We start from the raw sequence: 23,089 nt of genomic DNA, 5'->3' as shown, positions 1-23,089 counted from the left end.
GTGATGATGACAACTGGATTGCCAATGGAGCTGATCTCATTGCCCATCGTGATGACGAAAATGAGATGGCCAACGAAACTGGTGGTAGTGCCCAGCCAAATCAGCAAACCCAACCTAACAATAACTCTGAAGGCATGTTATAACCTGAATCTTTCTAGCATCTATTAGAGTTAAACTTCTTGTTCAATCTATTGTTCTATGCATCTTCCTGTCTTAATTTATACCATATGTGTGCATGATTTTTTATGAGTCATTCCAGTGTTGCGGGGTGATGATATTCTCAAGGACAACTCCATTGCTCATTTCTTAATATCACAGTATTTAAATAAGGACAATTTAGTTAACCTGTGCCTTCTTGAAATCTGCTCGAACCTTGTCTTCCGTTCCAGTTAACCTGTGCATTTGTAACAGTCAGAAACACACCAACATGATAGATAATGCAATATTCCATTTAGTTGTTGTTGCCATATGGTTACTAGTATATTGTCTTGACTTTTTTTGTGAGCTTACTTCCTGTTGTTATAGTTACACATTTTGAAACGATGTCCTCCATTTATTAGTACACTTCTATACGTGTAATTGCGGTTTAATTGTATCTGTTCTTGATTTTACCTTCTTTTCAGGTCCACAATCCTATGAGGAGCCAAGGGAAAGGGGCCCCAATTTGGAAAAAGGTCTGGAAAGGATCACTCGACGCCGGCAGGGCAAACTGCCGCTTGTCATTCCAGAAGGGAAGTTAAGGCCGGAGGCACCTCTTCTTGCTGCAAAGTTCGCAACTGAATGCAACGTCACAGTTAGACACCATATGCCCGTGTTTAAGCGCTGGAAGGATTACAAGGACCCAGATGGACATGTCCGAGATGGGATCTTCAGGAACTTTGTAGGAAAAGTTGGTGTAAGTACAAAGTCCAGGCCTTCCTCCCTCAAATGGCTATCAAACTGTCAATTTTGTGCAATCATGATACTTACACATGTTTTTTCATCGGACTAGAACAAGTTTCAGATGGACGTTGATGTTGTGCCAGTTAGGAAGGCTTGTACTGAAATGCTGAAACGTGCGACTCGCCAAAAACGATACAGGCTCAAGAAAGAGTATTTTGACCCTCACCCACTCCATTTGGTGACGAGAACGTCTCTTGTCCCCTCGATGACCGATGAGCAGTGGAATGAGCTAGTGGAAAGCTGGAAGGATCCCAAAAAGATGGTATGTTTCTTCCTCGAGACCAATCTCTCGCCTTCTACATGCTAATCAAGAAATTGTGCCTTACATGTATTTGGTCTCTTGATGTAGGGGATATGTGAAACTAACAAAAATAATCGAGCTCAAGTTAAGTTTCACCAAACCACTGGCTCGCGCAGCTACCCTGTGCACTGTGATAATCTGGTAAGTCAAACATGTGGCTCTGGATGTGCATTGTCATGAGAAATATTCTTGACCATAGGTTAATGTAAACTCTTGCATCCATGTAGTAACTGTGTATGATGTTCCCTTGCCTTCATATTTGTTGTTTCCAGGGAGACAAATACAAAGATAAAGAACCCACTGCATTGGATTTGTTCAAGGAGTGCCATTACAGCAAGAAAAAGAAAAGCTACACCGATGTTGTCCAAGCTGCAATTGTAAGTCAGCTTCAAAAGACTACCAACCATCAATTTTTACCTTTTTGCGTACTAGAACTAATATTGTTTGAGTTACTCCACCAGATTGAAAATTGATAATCAAATGTCAGTGTATCTTAATTGAAAATGTTAACATGTTCACTTAACTATCTTGTAATAGCCTGTCCTATATGATTGTACCCTTTTTATTTTCATACAACTGATAAGTTTTGATGCGACTGAAAAACATCAGTTTTGATTTAGTATATGGCTAGATGAAATGACTTTAATAAAAGCGCATAATCACTTTGACATGTGACCTATCAGCCACCTAAAATTACAGAATTTTTTTATTAATCTATTATTTGGCTTTATATATTGTAGTTTTGGCCATCCCCGGTGTCTTATGTTTTTAGTGTGTATATATATATATATATATATTTTTATTGATTGACTTCCAGAAATAATTTGATTTGAATATTACTCACTTCTAGTTAATTCAGGAAATAGTCCACTTTGTTGTAGATGATAGTATATATGAATAATTTGAATCACCTCCGCACAGAAAAAAGATTAATCTAACTGTTATCACAAGTGTCTAGTTGTAAAGGATGCATGATAGCTTTCCTTACAAAGACGTTGCATGTAAGCTTGCTTATGTTGTCTTCTCTACTTGTGCTTAAGCCGTCTTATAACCATGTTTGTTGCTTGCATTGCTAGACTGAGATGGAAAACAAGGCCTCTCAGCCTACAGAAGATGGACAAGAATCAAACTCTACGACCAAGGCTGTAGCTGAAGTGCTTGCTAACCACACTAAGAAGCCAAGGTTTCTTCAGCATGTGGGGATCCAGCATGTCCATGCGAGATCTAGCGATAGCAACTGTCAAGCAGAATTGGCAAAGAGGGGCAATGTCGAGCTTCGGGCTCTTGTTGACACCTTGACCAAGCAGTTGAAGGAGTCCGAAGAAGCAAGGATCAGGCAAGACGAGGAGCACAGGAAGAGAGATGAGGAGAACAGGAAGAAGCAAGCTGAGATGGATGCAAAACTAGACTTTTTGCTAAGTCAGTTGCAAGCAAGATCAACTCAAGGGTAAGTTGTTTGTCCAAGATCAGCCGTCGTCTCTACTTGATACATGGAAGCTGTGTGAATGTGATATACTGCTAGAACCTACCTTCTTATTTTGTAATGATTTTGCTGTGCAAACTGCACACTGTTGGATGCAAACTGGTTGCATTTTGCTGCTCCATTGTTCTTGGATTTGGAGATGCAAGGTCAATGTTACTGTGATTTGGGATGTTGTTCCTCTTTTCTGTATTTGTGATGGATCTGGAGATGTAAGCTCTTAGGCTTGGAAACCGATTCTGTGTAGAGACAAAGAAGGGTTGGGTTGGGTAGAGTAAACACTAATGGGCCGAATAAAGTGGCCTCGAAACACACTTTTTGGCTAAAAAAACACATGTGCCGCATAATTTTAATGGGCTGATGTGCATATTGAACACGTGCAAGTGGGCCAACGAGAGTGTGAATGATTATGGACCAACCCAAAACAAACAGGCCAACCAGCTGCAGTAAAATGGGCCATAGGCTTGGATGTACAAAAATAAATGGGCCAGACCACACTGGGCCGAATGCCATCGGCTGACATGGCGCCACGTCAGCTCCACGCTGGCGCCACATCAGCTCCATGCTGGCGCCACATCAGCTCCATGCTGGCGCCACATCAGCTCCACGCTGGCGCCACGTTAGATTGCGAGAGATGCCACATGGGACTCATCTTTCTACACGTCATGTAAATCCATGACGGAATAGTCCGTCACAGCGGGCCGGGCCTTGGGCAGGCCGGGGGTCAGATCGGTGACGGCAACAGACCGTCACAATTCATGACGGAAATGTAAATCCGTCAAGGATGGGCGGGTGGGAAAATTATGATGCGATATACATGACGGATTTTAGGACCGTCACGCCCGGCCATCCTTGACAGTATTTTGCATGTTTGTGACGGACAGTTACTGTCACAGATTAACGACTTTCTTGTAGTGCATGAAGAAAGCAATAGCAACATAGTAAACGATCAAGTGCTAAGCTAACGGAATGGGTCAAGTCAATCACATTATTCTCCTAATGATGTGATCCCATTAATCAAATGACAACTCATGTCTATGGTTAGGAAACTTAACCATCTTTGATTAACAAGCTAGTCAAGTAGAGGCATACTAGTGACACTTTGTTTGTCTATGTATTCACACATGTATTATGTTTCCAGTTAATACAATTCTAGCATGAATAATAAACATTTATCATGAAATAAGGAAATAAATAATAACTTTATTATTGCCTCTAGGGCATATTGTCGTCAAGGATGAGGTGCGTTGGCCATGCGAAAAGGTGATGTTGGGATTGAATCCGCCGTGCGCGTCGCCGTCTGCGTAGCTAGGCGAGGGTGCGCACCCCTAGGGCGGTGGCGCCGGCGAGAAGCTAGCCGGTGACCCGACGCTCTGCTGGCTCCAGGCAGCTTGTGGGCCGTGGCCGCCGAGTGGATTCATCATCCCTGCGAGAGATGCCTCTGCCGCCTGCTCCGCCGCAGCCGCCGCCGACGTGGCCGTGTCCCGGACCCTCTTGGAGTTGAGCCTGTTCCGCCGGTCGGTGGTGACAGCCTCCTGGCGCTGAACCTCTACCTTCCAGTTGGCGTTTGACATGCCCGGTGGTTTGGCCGGCGGCGCCCTCAGTTTCCTCTGCTTCGGCTGGCTGGCATCGGCAACGGCAGCGACGCAAGGGGTCGTATACTTCTTTGGCGACATGACGGGATGGCGGCCGGATGGCGGGGAGAGGGAGGAGAATGGAGGGAGAAGAGGGGCAGAAGGGGGGAATGGAGGGAAAAGGAGGGGAAAAGAGGGGGGATCGACAGGAAAAAGGGCCGTCTCTCGCCGATAGAGCGGACCCACGCGCCATTTTGCTTTGGCCGGCACCCCTAGGCGGCCCCCGGGGACTTGGATTTGGCTCGGGTTCGTCGCCTGTTATTTCGGCCCAAACCGGCAATAAACAAGGTCCTAGGGGCGCGATTGGGCCGATTTTTTGGTGCCGGCGTTAAAATAGAGCCCTGGGGTGGTGGGGGGGGGGGGGGGGGGGAGGGGGGCGGTGCAAGTAGAGATGCTCTTATATTGACGATTATCGGGTAGGTCTTGTACATTTTAGGCCATGGAACCAAGCTAGCTAACCGATTCGGCTTTTCATGTCACAGGCTCACGGCAAGACATGGTACAACTATCTTTGTGCGTGGTCCGACAGAATAGGGTTGACACATGGTATTAATGGAGCCATTGGTGTTTGCTGTTTCAAAAATTGTAGTGGGGATTTGATGGAGCTGGCACGCACGCCATGTTGCGTTAGCTTGCGCTATTAATCAGGCGCATCGGCTCGACTCCAACATATATAGCGTGATTCATTCATCCAGATGTGCTGAACATTCATGCTTTTTTTTTTGTAACTGATGATTGCTAGATTGGCTTTCCTAACTAGATAGTCTGGTGCAGCTACCTTGGAACTACTGCTAGAGTAAGCCTACTTTTTGGCTCCTTTAATTGTTTATTTGGATGCTTCCTGTTGCTGTTGCTGGGTGTGCATTGAGCGCAGTCTTAACACTCGGTGTAATTATAGAGGTAGTGGTGAGATGGGATGAATGGATGCTACGTACTCCTCCGTCCCAAAATAAGTAAGTGTCTTAACTTTGTACTAACTTTAGAGGAGTATGTTTTTATTATGGACCATTTTGTTTTGATCTTGTTCATCATACATACTTAGCCTCTTCGTTTAATGGGTGCACATACATTTGCCGTGTTAATTTAACCGATGGGTGAATTACTAATATTTGCTGCGTACATTTTTTCTATTTATCGTTTCTTTTTCTAATTTGTTCCTTTTCAGTGGAATCTATTTTATCTTGGAGGATAAAAGCTAGTGTTTGAAAAAAAGAGAGAGAGAAAGAGAAAGGCCTGGTTTAGTTGGAGCCTGGTTGGCAGCATGCTTTCCTAGGCTCCGGGATATTGTATAGAAAAAAGGCAGCAGGCTCGCTCCTCACTCCTGAGCCTAGTTTAGGGCTTTGTTAGTGATGCAGACCAAGGCAGGCGCCTGCAATGCCGTCCATGTCCATGGGAATCTCGACGAACGTCATTTCTTGCCTCTGTACTGCCATTTAGGGTTTCTGCAGGCGATGAGAATTGGGCTCAACACCAGGGATGCACAAAAAAGTGTCAAATCTAGAAATAATTTAGACGGAGGTCATTGTTTTGCTGAAATTTCATAATGTAGCTGAATCAGTACGTTATAAATATGGCTTACACTTACTTTCCTTGTTTCGAATATGTTGTACCATGTCAGAACGTGAAATGGTCAATTTTTATTTGCCAAAAACATGCTCATTTCAAAAGTGCTTGAGAAAAGCAAAAAAATAAATAAATGTACGATTGGTAAAATGTAATCCTTACTCAAACTGCTACTAGTATAGTACTCCTTCTATGCCAAAATAATAACTGTCTCAACTTTGTACTAACTTTAGTACAAAGTAATACTGAAATTGAGACACTTTTTTGGGGGAATATTTCCAAGTGAAGTAGCCATGTGTTAGGTCTTTGATGACGACGAAGCAGCCGCTCCCATCGCATCAGAAAAAAACATTACAAATCGGAGTGCCGACTTAGTAAGCTTGGTTCATTCATGCACACACAAAATCACCTACTCTAATATTATGCACGACAAAATAAAATAAAATCAAGTACTGGTGATCACTATACATTCTCACATGCATGTCACAAAAAAATATTTTATTATTGAATCACATCATTGTCCATTGTTTGACATGATGGTTTAGTGCAACCCTAGTCACAAACAAAACAGTAACAATGTTGCTGAACGTGTGGGTTGTCAACCCTACAATAAGATTTTATGACGTGATCTCCCCAAGAATTCCAGCAGGACAACCAGCAATCTAATTCTGAGCATACAACGGTTGCAAAAGCAATTACCTCTGTAGACATATATAGGGATATACTCCCTCTGTTTCTAAATATAAGTCTTTTTAGAGTTTCCAATATGGCCTACATACGGATGTATATAGATGTATTCTAGAGTGTAGATTCACTCATTTTTCTCCGTATGTAGTCCATATTGAAATCTTTAAAAGACTTATATTAGGAATGGAGGGAGTAGGAGATTGATATCGTACCAACATGAATGGAATTTCCTAGTTGCACAATCACCATAAGGCAAAGAATAATAGTTTTTCCCTCCATAAGACCAGGCACAAACTTCGTGTTGTCCTTCTTTGGGCGTCCAGAAGCATACACGATGCTAGAGAACACTTACTCTCATTTCACTCAAATAAGATCTAAAAGATATAACTATATCAATGTCTTTAATTTGTAAATAGTGATCCTATCTATAAGATAGTTATATATAAAAAACTTACATGATATTGACGGTTGAAGGTAACTTTATATAAAACTGTAGTTGATAAAAAAAACTATACATACCTTATATTCTATAAATGCATAAAACAATATTTAGGTTTGTTCTTACACAAATAACCGCGTCTACAGTCTTGCTCCTCTTTTCCCTTCGCTCAGGTGTGCCATGACGTGTCGTCCCCTTCATGGTTGAGACACTAATTTACGCGGCCCTGTTTCATCCTAGCACTAATTCATCTCAGTTTCATGACCGGCCCTCCCACACATCTATGGTTTCTCTCTTCATTATCCCCTTTCCCTTCCTTCCATTGGAAGTTTGGCAAAAAAGCTGAAAGTTAAGAGTTTTTGTTTGGATTTTTTGCTGAAAGCTATACATGATTCTTTAGAAGTTCGGCAATTTTTTGTTGAATGTTCAATGATTGAAAAACATTGTTCATACACGTGCGAATACTATATGTTCATATAATGTGGAAACGATGTTTTCCAAAAAGAAGTAAAAAAAGGAAAAAAAACACAATCAAGACAAAAGTATGAACAAAATTTGAAAAAGGAGGAACGGAAAACATGAAAAAATAGAGATCCTGGAATGGGCTGGCTTATGAACACATGTGCATTACTGCCTATGGGTTTGCTTGATTCGTTGAACATTAAATAGGATTTGCCAACCAACGCTAGCATGTTGGCGAGTCTATCAGGATCTCGATGCCTTTCGATGAGGAGGTGAAGCCGGAGGACAATGGTGGAACCGGTGATAACTACAAGGGCATGTCCAATTGCACGGCGACCACATGAGGCATTGCATGTTCGTCGAGCAGTTCCCTCATGACGATGAGTACCAACTGTTACATGCCTACCTCCGACACTAGTGGTGTACTATGTGCCACATCGAGATAGACATCACCTTCTCTCGCTGCCTGATTGCCCCTCCAATTTACCGATGCCACCACTGGCATTGATGATGACGAGGAGCATACTTTTGTCGATGACAATTTTATCTCGATGTATTCGAGGAGCAATACTTCCCGACTGTCTACTACAATAACCTTTGCCCAGATCCGGCGAGGGAGGATCAATGATGGCGGCACATCTTCGACTCTCTTCAGTGCTTGTAGTCGTCGGTAGCTAGTCTACTGGTCTGGATCCAATTTTATTTTTTCTGATATTCGTTGTAGTGCCATGATTGGAGATGAATAGATCAGAAGTTTCTCGCCAAAAAATAATAAGCAATTCTTGCAACTTAAGATAAATACTATTGAATTTGTTTTCAGATACAAAGTTAACTGTAATACAGTTTTGTATCATAAAAAATGGTGTATTGTCTGATATATAATCCACATTTTATTTGTTAAATTGATGGTGAAATTTGAATCTGAAAAACCGAAGTGCTCTTATTTTTAGGTCTGAGGGACTAACCATACCAGACAAAGCGTACATAGCATCATTACATTTAACTAGCTGCAGCTTTGATCCATTTAGCATACCCTAATAGTATACTATTAGGGTATACCCTAAGAAAATATTGTCAGTGCATGTGATGGTGCATCGGTTGTAGTAATCTCTGTGATGCTATCGGTTGTACTATTCAACTAATTGCCGACCTGACTACCGGGTAATCCAGGCAGCATCCAAGGCCATTTGTCGCGTGTTCTTGTATAGAGGGAGAGACACAGCTCACGTGCCTGCACATATGACCGCCTTTACCATACCCCAAAAGCTGTGCTGCACACGAATAATCTATCTTTACCACACCCCAAAACCAAGGGCAAATCACCTATCTCAACCCACTTTCACATCTTCTCCTCTACAACAGCAAACGAATAGCACACCGTGAGAGCATACCTTGTAACCAGCCGAAACACTAGCACAATCTTACACCCATAGAAGTCTAGCCATGGAGCTCGCCATGCTGGCCATCCGTCCCCTCCTCCCGAAGCTGGGGGGCCTGCTCGCAGGCGAGTTCACCCTGGAGAAGCGCATGAGGAAAGGCGTCGACACTCTCGACAAGGAGTTGAAGCTGATGCACGCTGCTCTCGGCAAGGTGGCGAGGGTGCCACCTAAGGAGCTTGACGAGGAGGTCAAGATCTGGGCTGGAATGGTGAGGGACCTGGCCTACCAAATGGAGGACATCGTCGACGCCTTCGTGCTGCGCGTGGGCAATGGATCTGTCAACCCGAAGAATAAAGTGAAGAAGTTACTCAAGAAGACAGGGAGATTGTTCAAGAAGGCTAAAGATCTCCATCGAATCTCCGATGCTCTAGAAGAAGCGGTTCGTCAGGCTAAAGAGTTGGCTGAGCTGCGCCAAAGGTACAAGCTGGAGACACTGGACGCCGGTGCTAAGGCTAGCGTTGACCCTCGCATCATGACTATGTACACAGATGTGACAGAGCTCGTCGGCATTGAAGAGCCACGAGATGAGTTGATCAATATGTTGTTTGATGGTGATGACTGGTCAAAGAATCCGTTGAAGATGGTCTCTGTTGTTGGATTTGGTGGGTTAGGCAAGACAACTCTTGCTAAAATGGTGTATGACAAGATCAAAGTGCAATTTGATTGCAGTGCTTTTGTTTCGGTTTCTCAGAATCCCAACATGAAGAAAATCTTGAAGGATATTCTTTTTGAACTCGACGAGGACAAGTATTCAAACATATATAATGTCGAACAGAAGAAGGGCATCTCATCAACGAAATCATTAAATTCCTTGATAAAAAAAGGTATGCTTCTTTTTTTCTCGTACTATTGATCTACAGTCATTTCGTCTAGTAAAATCAACACCATGTTGCATTGGTGCATACACATCCTTATAGCGAATTCTAGATTTTATATAGGTTTACAGTGTTCATGTGAATTCCTGGGGTTTACTGTGGCCCATTACCTGACATATAGCCCATAGTCTCTCCTTATAAAAAACTATTAGATATATCTTGATTAATTGGTTTGTCAACTAACTCTCACAAATATTCATATAGGTGTATCATGGTAATTGATGACATGTGGGATGAAAGAGCATGGCACTTAATCAAGTGCGCTTTCTCTAAGAATAGTACTGGAAGTCGGTTAATCATGACAACCCGCAATGTCAGTGTTGCTGAAAAATGTTGCTCTTCCAGTCATGATATTTATCATATGAAACCTCTTTGTGAGGATGTCTCAAGAAGGCTTTTCTACAAAAGAATATTTTCTCATGAGGAAGAATGCCCTCATGAATTGGTGGAAGTATCTGAACACATCTTGAAGAAATGTGGCGGAATACCATTAGCGATTATTACTATAGCAAGTCTTCTATCCAATAATTGCCGGATGAAAACAAAGGACCAGTGGGATGCCGTGCTCAATTCCATTGGTCGTGGACTCACGGAAGATCACACTGTAAAGGAGATGAGGAAGATATTATTGTTCAGCTATTATGATCTACCTTCTTATCTTAAGCCATGTTTATTGTATCTAAGCATCTTTCCAGAAGATCACCTGATTATCAGAGCCAAGTTGATATTCAAATGGATATCAGAAGGTATCATTTATAGTGATGAAGGAGAAACTAGCTTATATGAGCTCGGTGACAGCTACTTCAGTGAGTTAGTAAATAGAAGTATGATCCAACCCATAGGTATTGATGCGGAAGAGAAAGTAGAAGCTTGTCGTGTACATGACATGGTGCTTGACCTTATATGTTCATTGGCCAATGAAGAGAACTTTGTCACTATATTTAATGGCACCAAGAGGAAAATTGCTGACTCACAAAGCAAGGCCCGAAGATTGTCAATCCAAAATAGCAATGTCGAAGTGGCTACCATCAGCATGGCACAAGTAAGATCAATTTCCGATTTCAGAAATCATTATGTGGATCAACTGTACAAAGTTTCAAGCTGTCAAGTTTTGCGTGTGTTGGATTTAGAATATTGTCCTTCTCTGGATACTTGGAATTTTTTGCATTTGAGGCAGCTACGACTGAAAGGTTATGGGTGTAAGGAGCTTCCAATGGAAATAGGAAAGCTATTGTTTTTGCATGTCCTGGATATTAGAGAAACAAGTATAGAAGAAATACCGTCAAGTGTTGTCGGACTTAGACGTCTGATGTACTTGGATGTTGGTCGGTTTGCGAATCTCCCGTCTGGGGTTGGTAACTCAACTTCCCTAGAAGTGCTAAAGGGAGTAACAGTGGGCAAATTATGGGGTTCTCCATACAGCCGTAATCACCATCTTGTGATAGAGCTGGGCAGTTTGACCAAGCTGAGGGTGCTCCAGTTTCTCTGGGGAGTTTTGGATGAGAGCATGGCTAAAACTTTGGTGGAATCCCTAAGTAATCTCCACAAATTGCAAGCGCTAGATATTTGTGGTGACAGAGGTGGACATGTCAATCTCATGCACGAAGGTTGGGTGCCGTCTCAGCAACTCCTCAGTGTAATCATTACGGAGTGCTCGTTATGGACACTGCCAGCATGGATTAATCCTTCATCGCTTCCTCTCCTGTCGTATCTGGATATAAGTTTGAGTAAACTGCGACCGGAGGACATACCGCTTCTTGGGATGTTGCGTGCCCTTCGTTGTCTCAGTCTAAGCATTGATGGATATTGGCTCCTAGGAGCAGTGCTGGTAGTAGCAGCGGAAATATCTGTTGTTACTGCTGATGCGTTTCCATGTGTGGAAGTGTGCACCTTCGGTGGTATCACCATTGCGCCGTCTATATTTCCACGAGGAGCCGCACCAAGGCTTAAAGAACTTCGCTTCAGCTTCCTGGCTAGGTCGATTGGCGACTTTGATTTGAGCATGGGGCACCTCCCCTCCCTCGAGAAAGTCACGGTTGACCTTTGGCGTAGGGAAGCCAGCGATGAGGTGGTGGAGGAAGCGGACGCGGCTCTGAGCGCCGCAGCTGAAGACCATCCAAACCGTCCCGTCATTACAATCTACAAATAGGAACAGGTATACACCTCTCTCGCATTCCCATTTTCTGCAACTATGCTCCCAAGTGCCCATTCCTCTCTTGGAGGTTCGCCAGCCGGCCCACCTCTGTTTTTAACTCCTTAGTTTTCAAAAAGTGTTCAGTAATCATTTCCCCATTTTTTTCTCTTCATTTTCAGGTAGATGAAGGGCTCGATTCATCAAATCCTGCAACGCCATCAGGTACAAGCAATCAACTCTTCTTTCAGCATTTTCCCTAGCTAGTGTGTTTCCTTTTCCTGTAGCGTTGCAATGTCAGTATGAAGTATGAACCCTCTTATCTTTCTTCCTCATGTTACATGCATGCATTCAACTGAACCATTTGCATGCATGTGTGTGCTTCCAAATGGCGTTGCAGGTGGGAGGAGCTAACAGCAGATCAATTTCGGCGACGGCGAATAATCGACCGTTTCGGCGAAGAATCGGGCGAGGAAGGTCTAAAGCATTGCGTTTGATCCGTATTCCTTGTGCAGCGAACGAGATGAAGCACTCATTATGTCTGTCCGCTCTTCTCTGAATACCCTTCTTGCTCCCGGCAGGCAATTCAAGAACCACCAAGTTTGTGGGGCATTTTGCCCATGATGAATTATTGCAGCTGACCGGATTACCCGCTTTGATCCTTCGTTGCCCTGCTTGGTTTGTACCTAGCAGCTTAATTTCAGACTCGATGTTGCCTTCAGTTTGTAAGATGTGTTTTGTAAACTTTCACCCTGTATTTGTCATGTCGGTTGGATAAAACGAAATAAACAGGGGTCAAATTAGGATGTTCTATCAAATTTCTCTTTCCCGGATCATATTAAGTCTCCTCTTCCCAATTTATGTCTTCTAGAACATCCTGTGATTGTATAAACTTGTCTTTTTAGAAGAAACTTGTCAATAGTGTCAATACATAGGGTGTTAGTCTATCGGCTACAAGTTTACACATGTAATTGCTGCAACTTGCAATTCGTAAAAAGATTTAGATCTCTGGACGGAAATTGATGTTCTTTCCAATGTATACACAGACGGAAAGATCTCTGGACAGGTCGCTGAATTGCAGAGAGCCGGACCGGCCGAATACAGGCGTGCGGCCATCGTCGTCGGGGCATCAGAACCCAGGCGTGGCCGTGAAGCTACGACGTCTCTATCGGCCAATCGCCGGCTCGCGGTCGTGAAGCTCCGCCTTTATCGCCGCTTTCCTTTGCTGGCGCTCACATGTTCGCGGACATGGGCCTGGTTCAGTCGCTCCTTCCTTTTCTTTCTAGCGCTCGGCCCTCGGGCAAACCCTATTTGGCGCTGCAGGCGTCCGTTATAGGCCATTTCGAAACCTGTATATAGCTGTTTTTGTCGCGTTTTCTTTTGCGAGCTTTTGCATTCGCCAGGCTTTGCGTTTCATGGGCCGTCCCAGCGCGGGGCGCTGCAGGCGCCAGGAGCACGAACGGGCGCCTGCAGCGCCGTATAGGAGCTCCCGCTCCCTTGTTCCCTTGTCTCGGTCGACGTTAAAAAAAGGTTTGGCCGGTCAGAAGTTTGATTTTTTGAAAGCTGTGAAAATTCGATTTTTTCTTAAAAAGATTTTATTTAAAAAAAGTTCATAGATTTGCAATAAGCAATTGAAGAGTAAGGAAAATAAATCATCGATTTTGCAAAAAAGTTCATCAATTTTCAAGAAAAGTTCATGAAACCTGAAAAAAGTTCATCGATTTTGAAGAAAAGTTCACAAAATTATGCAACAACTTCATCATTTTTTCAAAAAGTTCACGAATTAGGAAAAATTTCATCAATTTTCAAGAAAGTTCACAAAACCTTTAAAAAGTTCATCGATTTTAAAGAAAAGTTCACAAATTTGAAAAAAAGTCCATCATCTTTTAAAAAAAGTTCATCAATTTTGAATAAAAGTTCGCCGATTTTTGGGAAAAGTTTCATGAGTTTGGCAAAAGCTCATCTATTTTGAAAAAAATATCAAATTTGAAGAAAGTTCGTGCATTTAAGAAATGAAAAAAAAAACAAGAAAACCCGAAGCACCCCAAACAAAAAACAAAACCAGACTAGGAACGTGGCCATGTGGGTGCTTTTCCTAGCTTTATATTTACCATACAAAAGCAGAGAAGTGGGCACGGTCGTTTTTTTTAATAAATCGTTAGCTTTATTAATTGCAAATAACAGTTACATCGTCCATAAGAAAAGGTACAATTTCATCCATGGGTTCCTCAAAATATTCATTTGTCACAGAAATTTTCGCTAATCTAGCTAGTTCATGAGCCACCTTATTTACCTCCCTATTACAATGTTCAAACCTAGTAAGAGAAAAATCACAAGCCAAAAAATAGCAATCATCAAAAACCGCCGCCGCCGCTCCTGCTGATTGTCCTCCATTCTTCATTGTGTTGATGACTTCAATATTGTCTGAGTTGACCTCTAGGCGATTGCATCCCGCCCTCTGTGCAAGTAATAATCCAAACCTTAGGGCCAAAACTTCCGCTGTCAGAACATCTGCACACCAGTCAATCTTCCAGTTTCCGCTGGCAATAAATCTTCCTTTATCATCTCTGAGAACAGCCCCAGCTGTACCACTAAGCCGATCATGATCAAACGAAGCATCAGTATTTAGCTTAACAAGTTCCATAAGAGGTTTGCTCCATCCTCCTTTTTTAATAGATGCATTCGGGGAATGGGCATTTACATAGTTTGTTGTTATTGCCCTAATCCCCATGGAGGATAGTTGTGCGTTTTGAGCCTTACCTTCATGAACCAGCCTACGTCTATCCCATCATAAATACCAAGCGGTTATAGCTATTAGTTCACGTACATTCTGGATTCCTAAATGTTGTGGTAAAAATTTGAGAACATTTTGTAAAAGTTGTGATGCACATCGCTTGGAAACTAGACAATCTCCGAGGAGTAAATGTGTTTTCGAGAGGGAACGAGTGAGGTATGAAGGCGACGTGACCGTTGCTTCATCCGTTGGTCTTGAAATTGTTGTACACTCAATATGCACCATTACTTGATCCATGTAATATTTTGGTGTTTTCTTTCGGGATCCGTTTGTTATATTTAAGTTATTAAGTACATTTCTAGACTTTTAACGGATATAATTCAAATTTGAACTGCAAGTGCATGAAAAATTTAACGAAGTTGGGTTGAAAAATCATATTTGCGTTCTTGAGTCTATGTTCATGCCATATACAAGAAAAATAAAGGAGCATGAGGGTACCAAGACTCGATCTCGAACATGTAGTTTTTTGGTTTATAAATTCTGAAAAATGCAAACGAACTCCGAAAATCATAAAAATTGGCATGGCTCCCTCATATGACACCTAAATTTGGTGGTACAAATTTGAGAAGGTATCACAAAAGTTGTGGTGTACATCGCTTGAAAACCATACCATCTCTGAGGAAGAAATGTGTTTTTGAGAAAGTACTGGTGAGGTATTGAAGGTGATGCGACCATTTCTTCATCCGTTGTCCTTGATTTTTTTTCTACACTCAACATACACTATTTATTTATCCATGTAAGGTTTTGGAATATTGCGGGCCCCGTTCTATATTTAAGCATTAAGTTCCTTTCTAGACATTTAACGGATATAATTCAAATTTGAACTGCAAGTGCATATGATAAAGCTGGCAAAGTTGGATTGAAAAGTCATATTTGTGTTCTTGAGACTTTGTTTAGATCGTATACAAGAAAAGAAAAAGGATTTTCAAACACGAGGGTGCTAATATTCGACCCGTACATGTGGTTTTTTGGTTTTTTATTTCTGAAAAATGCAAACGAACTCCGAAATACAGGAAACTTGGTAGGGTGTCTTTATATGATACCTGGAAGCTGCGATTAAAATTTATATGAAAATAATGCAATTTTGGATCCTAATTAATATGAAAACATACTAGTAAAGAAGCACACATATTGTAGCTCCTGTGCTTTTTTCTTATTGGCTGAGCCACGTGAGCCACGGATCAGTGAGATGGCAAGAACTCAGCCGCATATCTCGTGTGCTTCTTTCCAAATCGGACGGCCAACGGCTCCTATCCCCATCCTTTCTCTCGTGAGTTGGCCTCTACCGTCCCTCCCTCTCTCCCTTAGGGCATCTCCAGCCGTTGGCCCCCCAGAACGCATACAAATCGCCCCCTGAGACGAGCCGGCGATACACTCGGCGCTGGGGGCGGTTTCACGCCCAGTCGTCGCCCCCAGGCGCCGAAATTGGCCCACTTTGCAGCCCAATTTCGGCGAATAAACGGCCCATATGGGCGAGAATATGCCCATATTCGGCGTGGTTTCGCCGTGTCTCGGCGTTCAATTATCAACACAAGTATTCCTTATCACATATTTCATCACAGAAAAATCAAATACTTCAACAAAATACTACAACAACAAATAGTTCAATACAAATTATATAGTTCAACAAATAAAAACTCGTATTTCATCACGCGGCGTCCCCCTTGAGCCTCCATAGGTGCTCAATCAGATCTTTTTGCAGTTGATGATGCACCTGTGGGTCTCGGATCTCCTGACGCATACTGAGATAGGCAGTCCAAGTTACCGGTAGCTGGTGATCAACTTCGGCTAGAGGACCCTGCCTGTAGTATGGTTCAGTGTCAAACACTGGGTCTTCTTGCTCGCTCTCGATGATCATGTTGTGCAAGATGACACAGCAAGTCATGATCTCCCACATTTGATCTTTCGACCAGGTCTGAGCGGGGTACTGAACAACAGCGAATCGAGATTGGAGCACACCAAATGCCCGCTCGACATCCTTCCCGCAAGCCTCCTGAAGCTTCGCAAACCAGGCGTTCTTGCCTCCTGCCACAGGGTTTGAGATCGTCTTCACAAATGTCGACCATCTCGGATAGATGCCGTCAGCTAGATAGTACCCCTTGTTGTATTGGTGCCCATTGATCTCGAAGTTCACCGGAGGAGAATGGCCCTCAACGAGCTTGGCAAAAACAGGAGAGCACTGCAGCACGTTGATGTCATTGTGAGTTCCTGGCATACCAAAGAAGAAGTGCCAAATCCAGAGGTCCTGTGTGGCTACCGCCTCAAGCACCACACTGCAACCGCCTTTGGCGCCTTTGTACATCCCCTGCCAACCAAATGGGCAGTTCTTCTATTTCCAATGCATGCAGTCGATGCTTCCAAGCATCCTAGGAAATCCTCTTACTGCATTCTGGGCTAGGATCCGACCAGTGTCTTCCGATTGGGTGTTCTCAAGTATTGTGGCCCAAACACTGCCACCACTGCCCGACATAACTTGTAGAAACACTCTATGCTGGTGGACTCGGCCATGCGCCCATAGTCGTCGAGTGAATCACTGGGAGCTCCATATGCAAGCATCCTCATCGCTGTCGTGCACTTCTGGATGGAGGTGAATCCAAGAGCGCCAGTGCAATCCATCTTGCACTTGAAGTAGTTGTCGAACTCCCGGATGGAATTCACAATCCTGAGGAAGAGCTTTCGGCTCATCCGATAACGGCGCCGAAATGTTCTCTCGCCATGAACTGGAGCATCGGCGAAGTAGTCGGAGTAGAGCATGTAGTAGCCTTGCAGACGATGCCGATTCTTTGCTTTCACCCGCCCCGGCGCCGAGCTACCTCGACGCGGCTTTTCATTGCTCGCCAGCAGCTGGGCGAGGGCGGCGAGCACCATCAGATGCTCTTCTTCCTGGACGTCGGCCACGGCTTCCTCCTCCAGCAGCGCGGCGAGCTCTTCCTCCTCATCCGAGTCCATCGCCGAGACAGTCAAAACGCCGAACACCTTGTGCTCGGTGGGCGTGTACCCGCCGTTAAACCGCGCCTCCGCGGCCGGAAACGGCGGCCGGAAACGCCCAGCTGCTGCGGGAGGGGCTGCCGCGGCGAAGCGCTGCTATTTTCCGGCGGGGAATGTCTATCTAGCGGAGTAGGCCGGCGGCCGTCGCCGGGATATAGCTAGTGGTGGCCGAGGGCGCGGGGGGTGCGAGGCGAGTCGGGGGAAGAAAACCTTGACTTTTCCCCTGTCGTGTGGGCCAGGCGTGCTTTTCCCTAGCGCCGGAGCCCCCAACGGCTCCCCAGCGCGCCGGGTTCGGCCTGTGACCGCCGGACGGAAAAAAGGTCCGAACCGGCGATTTTCGGCGTCCTGGGGGCGCGACTGGGCCGTTTTTTCAGCGCCGGCGCCAAAAAAGTGGCTTGGGGGGCCTGTTGGGGGCGCGGCTGGAGATGCCCTTATATCCCCATCCTTTTTTCGATGGCCACCGGCTCTCCGTCCTCTCTGTCCACTCCTCTCCATGCCGCAGCCGCTGCCAAAGTGCCACAGCCTCCGCAATGAGCAGCAGTCAACGGAGCAAGCAGCAGCAGCTCGCCGCAGCAAACAACATCAACTAGCAGCAAGCGGCGGCAGCAGAAGCTACCCGGCCATGCTCGAGCTCGATGCAGTGCTCCTCCTCGCCGACTGGTGAGTGCTCAGCACGGCTGCGTTGATCCAGTTTCAAATCTTCATCTCAAAACCAAAGGCAAATCACCAATCTCAACCCAGTTTCACATCTTCTTCTCTACAACAGCAAGCGAGTAGCACACTGTGAGAGCATTCCTTGTTCCGCTCACACTGCCAAAACACTAGCACAATCTCACATCCATATATAGAGGTCTAGCCATGGAGCTCACCATGCTGGCCATCCGCCCCCTCCTCCCGAAGCTGGGGGACTTGCTGGCAGGCGAGTTCACCCTGGAGAAGCGCGTGAGGAAAGGCGTCGACACTCTCGACAAGGAGTTGAAGCTGATGCACGCTGCTCTCAGCAAGGTGGCGAGGGTGCCGCCTGAGGAGCTTGACGAGGAGGTCAAGATCTGGGCCGGAATGGTGAGGGACCTGGCCTGCCAAATGGAGGACATCATCGACGCCTTCGTGCTGCGCGTGGGCAGTGGATCTGCCAACCCGAAGAATAGAGTGAAGAAGTTACTAAAGAAGACTGGCATATTGTTCAAGAAGGGTAAAGATCTCCATCGAATCTCTGATGCTCTAGAAGAAGCGGTTCGTCAAGCTAAACAGTTGGCTGAGCTGCGCCAAAGATACAAGCTGGAGTCGTTGGACGCCGGTGCTAGGGCTACTATTGACCCTCGCACCATGGCTATGTACACAGATGTGACAGAGCTCGTCGGCATTGAAGAGCCACGGGATGAGTTGATCAATATGTTGCTTGATGGTGATGACTGGTCAAAGAATCCATTGAAGATGGTCTCTGTTGTTGGATTTGGTGGGTTAGGCAAGACAACTTTTGCTAAAATGGTCTATGACAAGATCAAACTGCAATTTGATTGCAGTGCTTTTGTTTCGGTTTCTCAGAATCCCAACATGAAGAAAATCTTCAAGGACATTCTTTTTGAACTTGACAAGGTCAGGTATTCAAACATATATAATGTCGAACGAGAAGAAAAGCATCTCATCGACGAACTCATTGAATTCCTTGATGAAAAGAGGTATGCTTCTTTTTTTCATACTATTGATCAATAGTCATTTCGTCTAGTAAAATCAACACCATGTTGCATTGGTGCATACACATCCTTATAGCGCATTCTAGATTTATTCTGTAGGTTTACACTGTTCATGTGAATTATAGGGTTTACTATGGTCCATTACCCGACATATAGCCCATAGTCTCTCTTTATAAAAAAAACTCTTAGATATATCTTCATTAATTTGTTTGTCAACTAACTCTCACAAATATTTTTATAGGTGCCTCATGGTAATTGATGACACGTGGGATGAAAGTGCGTGAGATTTTATCAAGCGGGCTTTCTCTAAGAACAGTATTGGAAGTCGGTTAATCATGACAACCCGCAATGTCAGTGTTGCTGAAGCATGTTGCTCTTCGAGTCATGATATTATTTATCATATGAAACCTCTTTGTGAGGATGTCTCAAGAAGGCTTTTCTATAAAAGAATATTTTCTCATGAGAAAGAATGCCCTCATGAATTGGTCAAAGTATGTGAAAACATCTTGAAGAAATGTGGTGGAATACCATTAGCAATTATTACCATAGCAAGTCTTCTATCCAATAACCGCCAGATGAGAACAAAGGACCAGTGGGATGCCGTGCTCCATTCCATTGGCCGTGGACTCAAAGAAAATCGCAATGTAAAGGAGATGAAGAAGATATTATTATTCAGCTATTATGATCTACCTTCTTATCTTAAGCCATGCTTATTGTATCTAAGTATCTATCCAGAAGATCACCTGATTATGAGAGGCGAGCTGATATTGAAATGGATATCTGAAGGTATCGTTTATAGTGAAGAAGAAGAAACTAGCTTATATGAGCTCGGTGACAACTACTTCAATGAGTTAGTAAACAGAAGTATGATCCAGCCGATAGGTATTGATTTCGAAGGGAAAGTAGAAGCTTGCCGTGTACATGACATGGTGCTTGACGTCATATGTTCATTGGCTAGTGAAGAGAACTTTGTCACTATATTGAATGGCACCAAGAGGAAAATCACTGAGTCACAAAGCAAGGTCCGAAGATTGTCAATCCAAAATAGCAATGTAGAAGTTGCTACCATCACTATGGCACAAGTAAGATCAATTTCCGTCTTCACAAATGATGATGTTGACCAACCGTACAAAGTTTCAAGCTGTCAAGTTTTGCGCGTGTTGGATTTAGAATATTGTCCTTCTCCGGGTACTTGGAATTTTTTGCATTTGAGGCAGCTACGACTGAAAGGTTATGAGGTTAAGGAGCTTCCAATGGAAATAGGAAAGCTATTGTTTTTGCAAGTCCTGGATATTAGTGGAACAAGTATAAAAGAAATACCTTCGAGTGTTGTTGGACTTGGACGTTTGATGTACTTGAATCTTGGCTGGGGTGTGAAGCTCCCATCTGGGGTTGGTAACTTAACTTCCCTTGAAGTGGTACGGGGGCTAACAGTGGGTAAACATGAGGGTCTTTCAGACAGTTGTAATGACCATCTTGTGAAAGAGCTGGGGAGTCTGACCAAGCTGAGGGTGCTCATGCTTGATTGGGGAGTTTTGGATGAGAGCATGGCTAAAACTTTGGTTAAATCCCTAAGTAATCTCCACAAATTGCAAGTGCTAATTATTCGTGGTTACAAAGGTGGACATGTCAGTCTCATGCATGAAGGCTGGGTGCCCTCTCAACAACTCCGTAGAGTATTAATTATGGGTTGCTTGTTATGGACACCGCCGGCATGGATTAATCCTTCATCGCTTCCTCTCCTGTCGTATCTGGTAATAACTGTGAGTAAAGTGCGCCCGGAGGACATCCAGCTTCTTGGTATGCTGCCCGCCCTTCGTACTCTGATGCTAACCGTTGATGGATATTGGTCGTCCCCTGCTGAGCTGGTGGTAACGGAAATGGAAAAGTCTGTTGTTACTGCTGATGCATTTCCATGTGTGGAAGTGTGCTTCTTCCATGGTTTCGCCATTGTGCCATCTATATTTCCACGAGGAGCCGCACCAAGGCTTAAAGAACATTGCTTCTGGTTTCCAGCTAGGTGGATCGGCCGTGGCGACATTGACTTGAGCATGGGGCACCTCCCCTCCCTCGAGAAAGTATGGGTTACCCTTTTGCATAGGGAAGCCAGCGATGAGGTGGTGGATCAAGCGGACGCGGCTCTGAGGGCCACAGCGGAACACCATCCCAACCGCCCCGTCATTGAAATCAATAAAAGTTTCAAATAGGAACAGGTATACAGTGCTCTCGCATTCCCGTTTTCTGCAACTAGTGCTCCCAAGTGTCCATTACTTACTTTCACCAAGTGTTCAGTAATCATTTCCCCACTTTTTTTCCCTTCATTTTCAGGTGGATCAAGGGCTCGATTCATCAAATCCTGCAACGCCATCAGGTACAACAATCAACTGTTCTTCAGCATTTTCCCTAGCTAGTGTGCTTCTTTTTCCTGTAGCGTTGCAATGTCAGTATGAAGTATGAACTCTCGTTTCTTTCTTCCTCCTGTTACATGCATTCAACTGAACCTCTTGCATGCATGTGTGTTCTTACAAATGGCGTTGCAGGTAGGAGGATCTAACAGCAGATTAATTTCATCGATGTCCACGACTCGATCGCTCCGACGAAGGATCGGACGAGGAAGGTCTAGAGCGCTGCGTTTGCTCCGTCTTCCTTGTGCAGCGAACGAGATGAAGCGCTCATTATGTTTGTCCGCTCATGTCTGGATTCCCTTTTAGAATTGTCTTCTGGCAGGCAATTCAAGAACCACCAAGTTTGTAGGGCACTTTGCCCATCATGAATTATTGCAGCTGGCCAGTTTGCCTGCTTTAATCCTTCGTCGGCCTTCTTAATTTCTTCCTAGCAGCTTAATTTCAGACTCGATGCCGCATTCAGTGTGTATGATGTGTTTTGTAAACTTTCATCTTGTTTTTGTCATGTTGGTTCGATAAAACGAAATAAACAGGGGTACTCCATCTTGCCTACCTGCGTCGACGTTCTTTTTTTTAACATTAGTTAAGACACAAAGCGCTCATATATAAGCGCATATACTCATTCTATGAACGCACACACGCACATCCTACCCATATGAGTATCTTTGAGAGACTGAGCCGGCATATCATCTTGAGATTTTACGATGTGACCATAGGCGCCTCGTAGCCTACGGTTGGATTTTGGAATTTTGTGCTAGAGCAGTCCAGCGTACATGTATGTACCAGCCGTGGTTGGAACATGGAAGACACTGCGATCGGGCGGCGGCGTGTGCCGGCGGTAGGGGGTCGGGGTGCGGTATTGTAGTGGTGTCATGCGGAGGAGCCGGAGCAAATGTTGTCCAACGCACCACTTTCATTAGGCGTAAAATTTTCATGGCTTCTACCACACATTATTATTAGACAAGGTGATATGTAAAATGTAGTCATCAAAATGCTTATGATAATTATAAAATAATAGAAAAATTACTTGAAAATGATGCTTAGCATTTTCAAATTCCAAAATACATCATTGGACAACAAAGTTAAATAAACTACAATTCAAAAATATAATTGAACTTTCTAAAAGAACATAATAAAGCGCCCAAATGAAAGTACTTAAATTGCTATTTTTTTTTTGTAAATTACCTTTAGTACATTCTACCTCCGAGCGATGAAAAATTCAACCACTTGGGTATTGGTGACCTTTTTCATTTCT

The 23,089-nt window shown here is 44.0% G+C and overlaps 2 protein-coding genes and 1 pseudogene across 4 annotated transcripts; all 3 read left to right on the top strand.

Annotated features, from left to right (window-relative positions):
* The first annotated feature begins 65 nt into the window (after positions 1-65).
* Positions 66-2,694, top strand: LOC125538377 (uncharacterized). The gene is made up of 6 exons (XM_087545725.1): positions 66-132; positions 624-895; positions 992-1,204; positions 1,292-1,384; positions 1,516-1,620; positions 2,320-2,694. Exons 1-6 carry the CDS (start codon positions 66-68, stop codon positions 2,692-2,694), a joined length of 1,125 nt encoding a protein of 374 aa, XP_087401851.1.
* Positions 2,695-8,816: 6,122 nt separating this feature from the next.
* LOC147982595 (disease resistance protein RGA5-like) lies at positions 8,817-13,215 on the top strand (annotated as a pseudogene). Its single transcript, XR_015599235.1, has 4 exons — positions 8,817-9,771; positions 10,027-11,977; positions 12,136-12,178; positions 12,354-13,215. The product of XR_015599235.1 is annotated as a disease resistance protein RGA5-like (transcript).
* A 5,015-nt stretch (positions 13,216-18,230) lies between these two features.
* LOC147982594 (disease resistance protein RGA5-like) lies at positions 18,231-22,293 on the top strand. 2 transcript variants are annotated; one of them, XM_087545723.1, is made up of 4 exons: positions 19,293-19,414; positions 19,671-21,642; positions 21,758-21,800; positions 21,970-22,293. In XM_087545723.1, exon 2 carries the CDS (start codon positions 19,765-19,767, stop codon positions 21,634-21,636), a length of 1,872 nt encoding a protein of 623 aa, XP_087401849.1. In that variant the 5' UTR covers positions 19,293-19,414; positions 19,671-19,764; the 3' UTR covers positions 21,637-21,642; positions 21,758-21,800; positions 21,970-22,293. The 2 variants fall into 2 exon arrangements, with proteins under 2 accessions (XP_087401850.1, XP_087401849.1); XM_087545724.1 differs by lacking the exons at positions 21,758-21,800; positions 21,970-22,293 and having other exon boundaries at positions 18,231-19,414; positions 19,671-19,845.
* The last annotated feature ends 796 nt before the right edge of the window (positions 22,294-23,089 follow it).

Source organism: Triticum urartu, chromosome 3A (genome assembly GCF_056163025.1).
Source record: "Triticum urartu cultivar PI428250 chromosome 3A, HENAU_Tu73, whole genome shotgun sequence".
Lineage (NCBI taxonomy): Eukaryota > Viridiplantae > Streptophyta > Magnoliopsida > Poales > Poaceae > Triticum > Triticum urartu.
Note: the sequence above shows the minus strand (reverse complement) of the source record. Positions and strands in the feature narration are given on the sequence as shown.

Bases quoted from the DNA above. Each gene is read 5' to 3' on its own strand.
- LOC125538377 (XM_087545725.1), top strand. From the start codon at position 66: ATGGCCAACGAAACTGGTGGTAGTGCCCAGCCAAATCAGCAAACCCAA. The intron at 896-991 runs GTAAGTACAAAG...TCATCGGACTAG, and splicing joins ACTTTGTAGGAAAAGTTGGT to AACAAGTTTCAGATGGACGT. The intron at 1,385-1,515 runs GTAAGTCAAACA...TGTTGTTTCCAG, and splicing joins CTGTGCACTGTGATAATCTG to GGAGACAAATACAAAGATAA.
- LOC147982594 (XM_087545723.1), top strand. From the start codon at position 19,765: ATGACAACCCGCAATGTCAGTGTTGCTGAAGCATGTTGCTCTTCGAGT.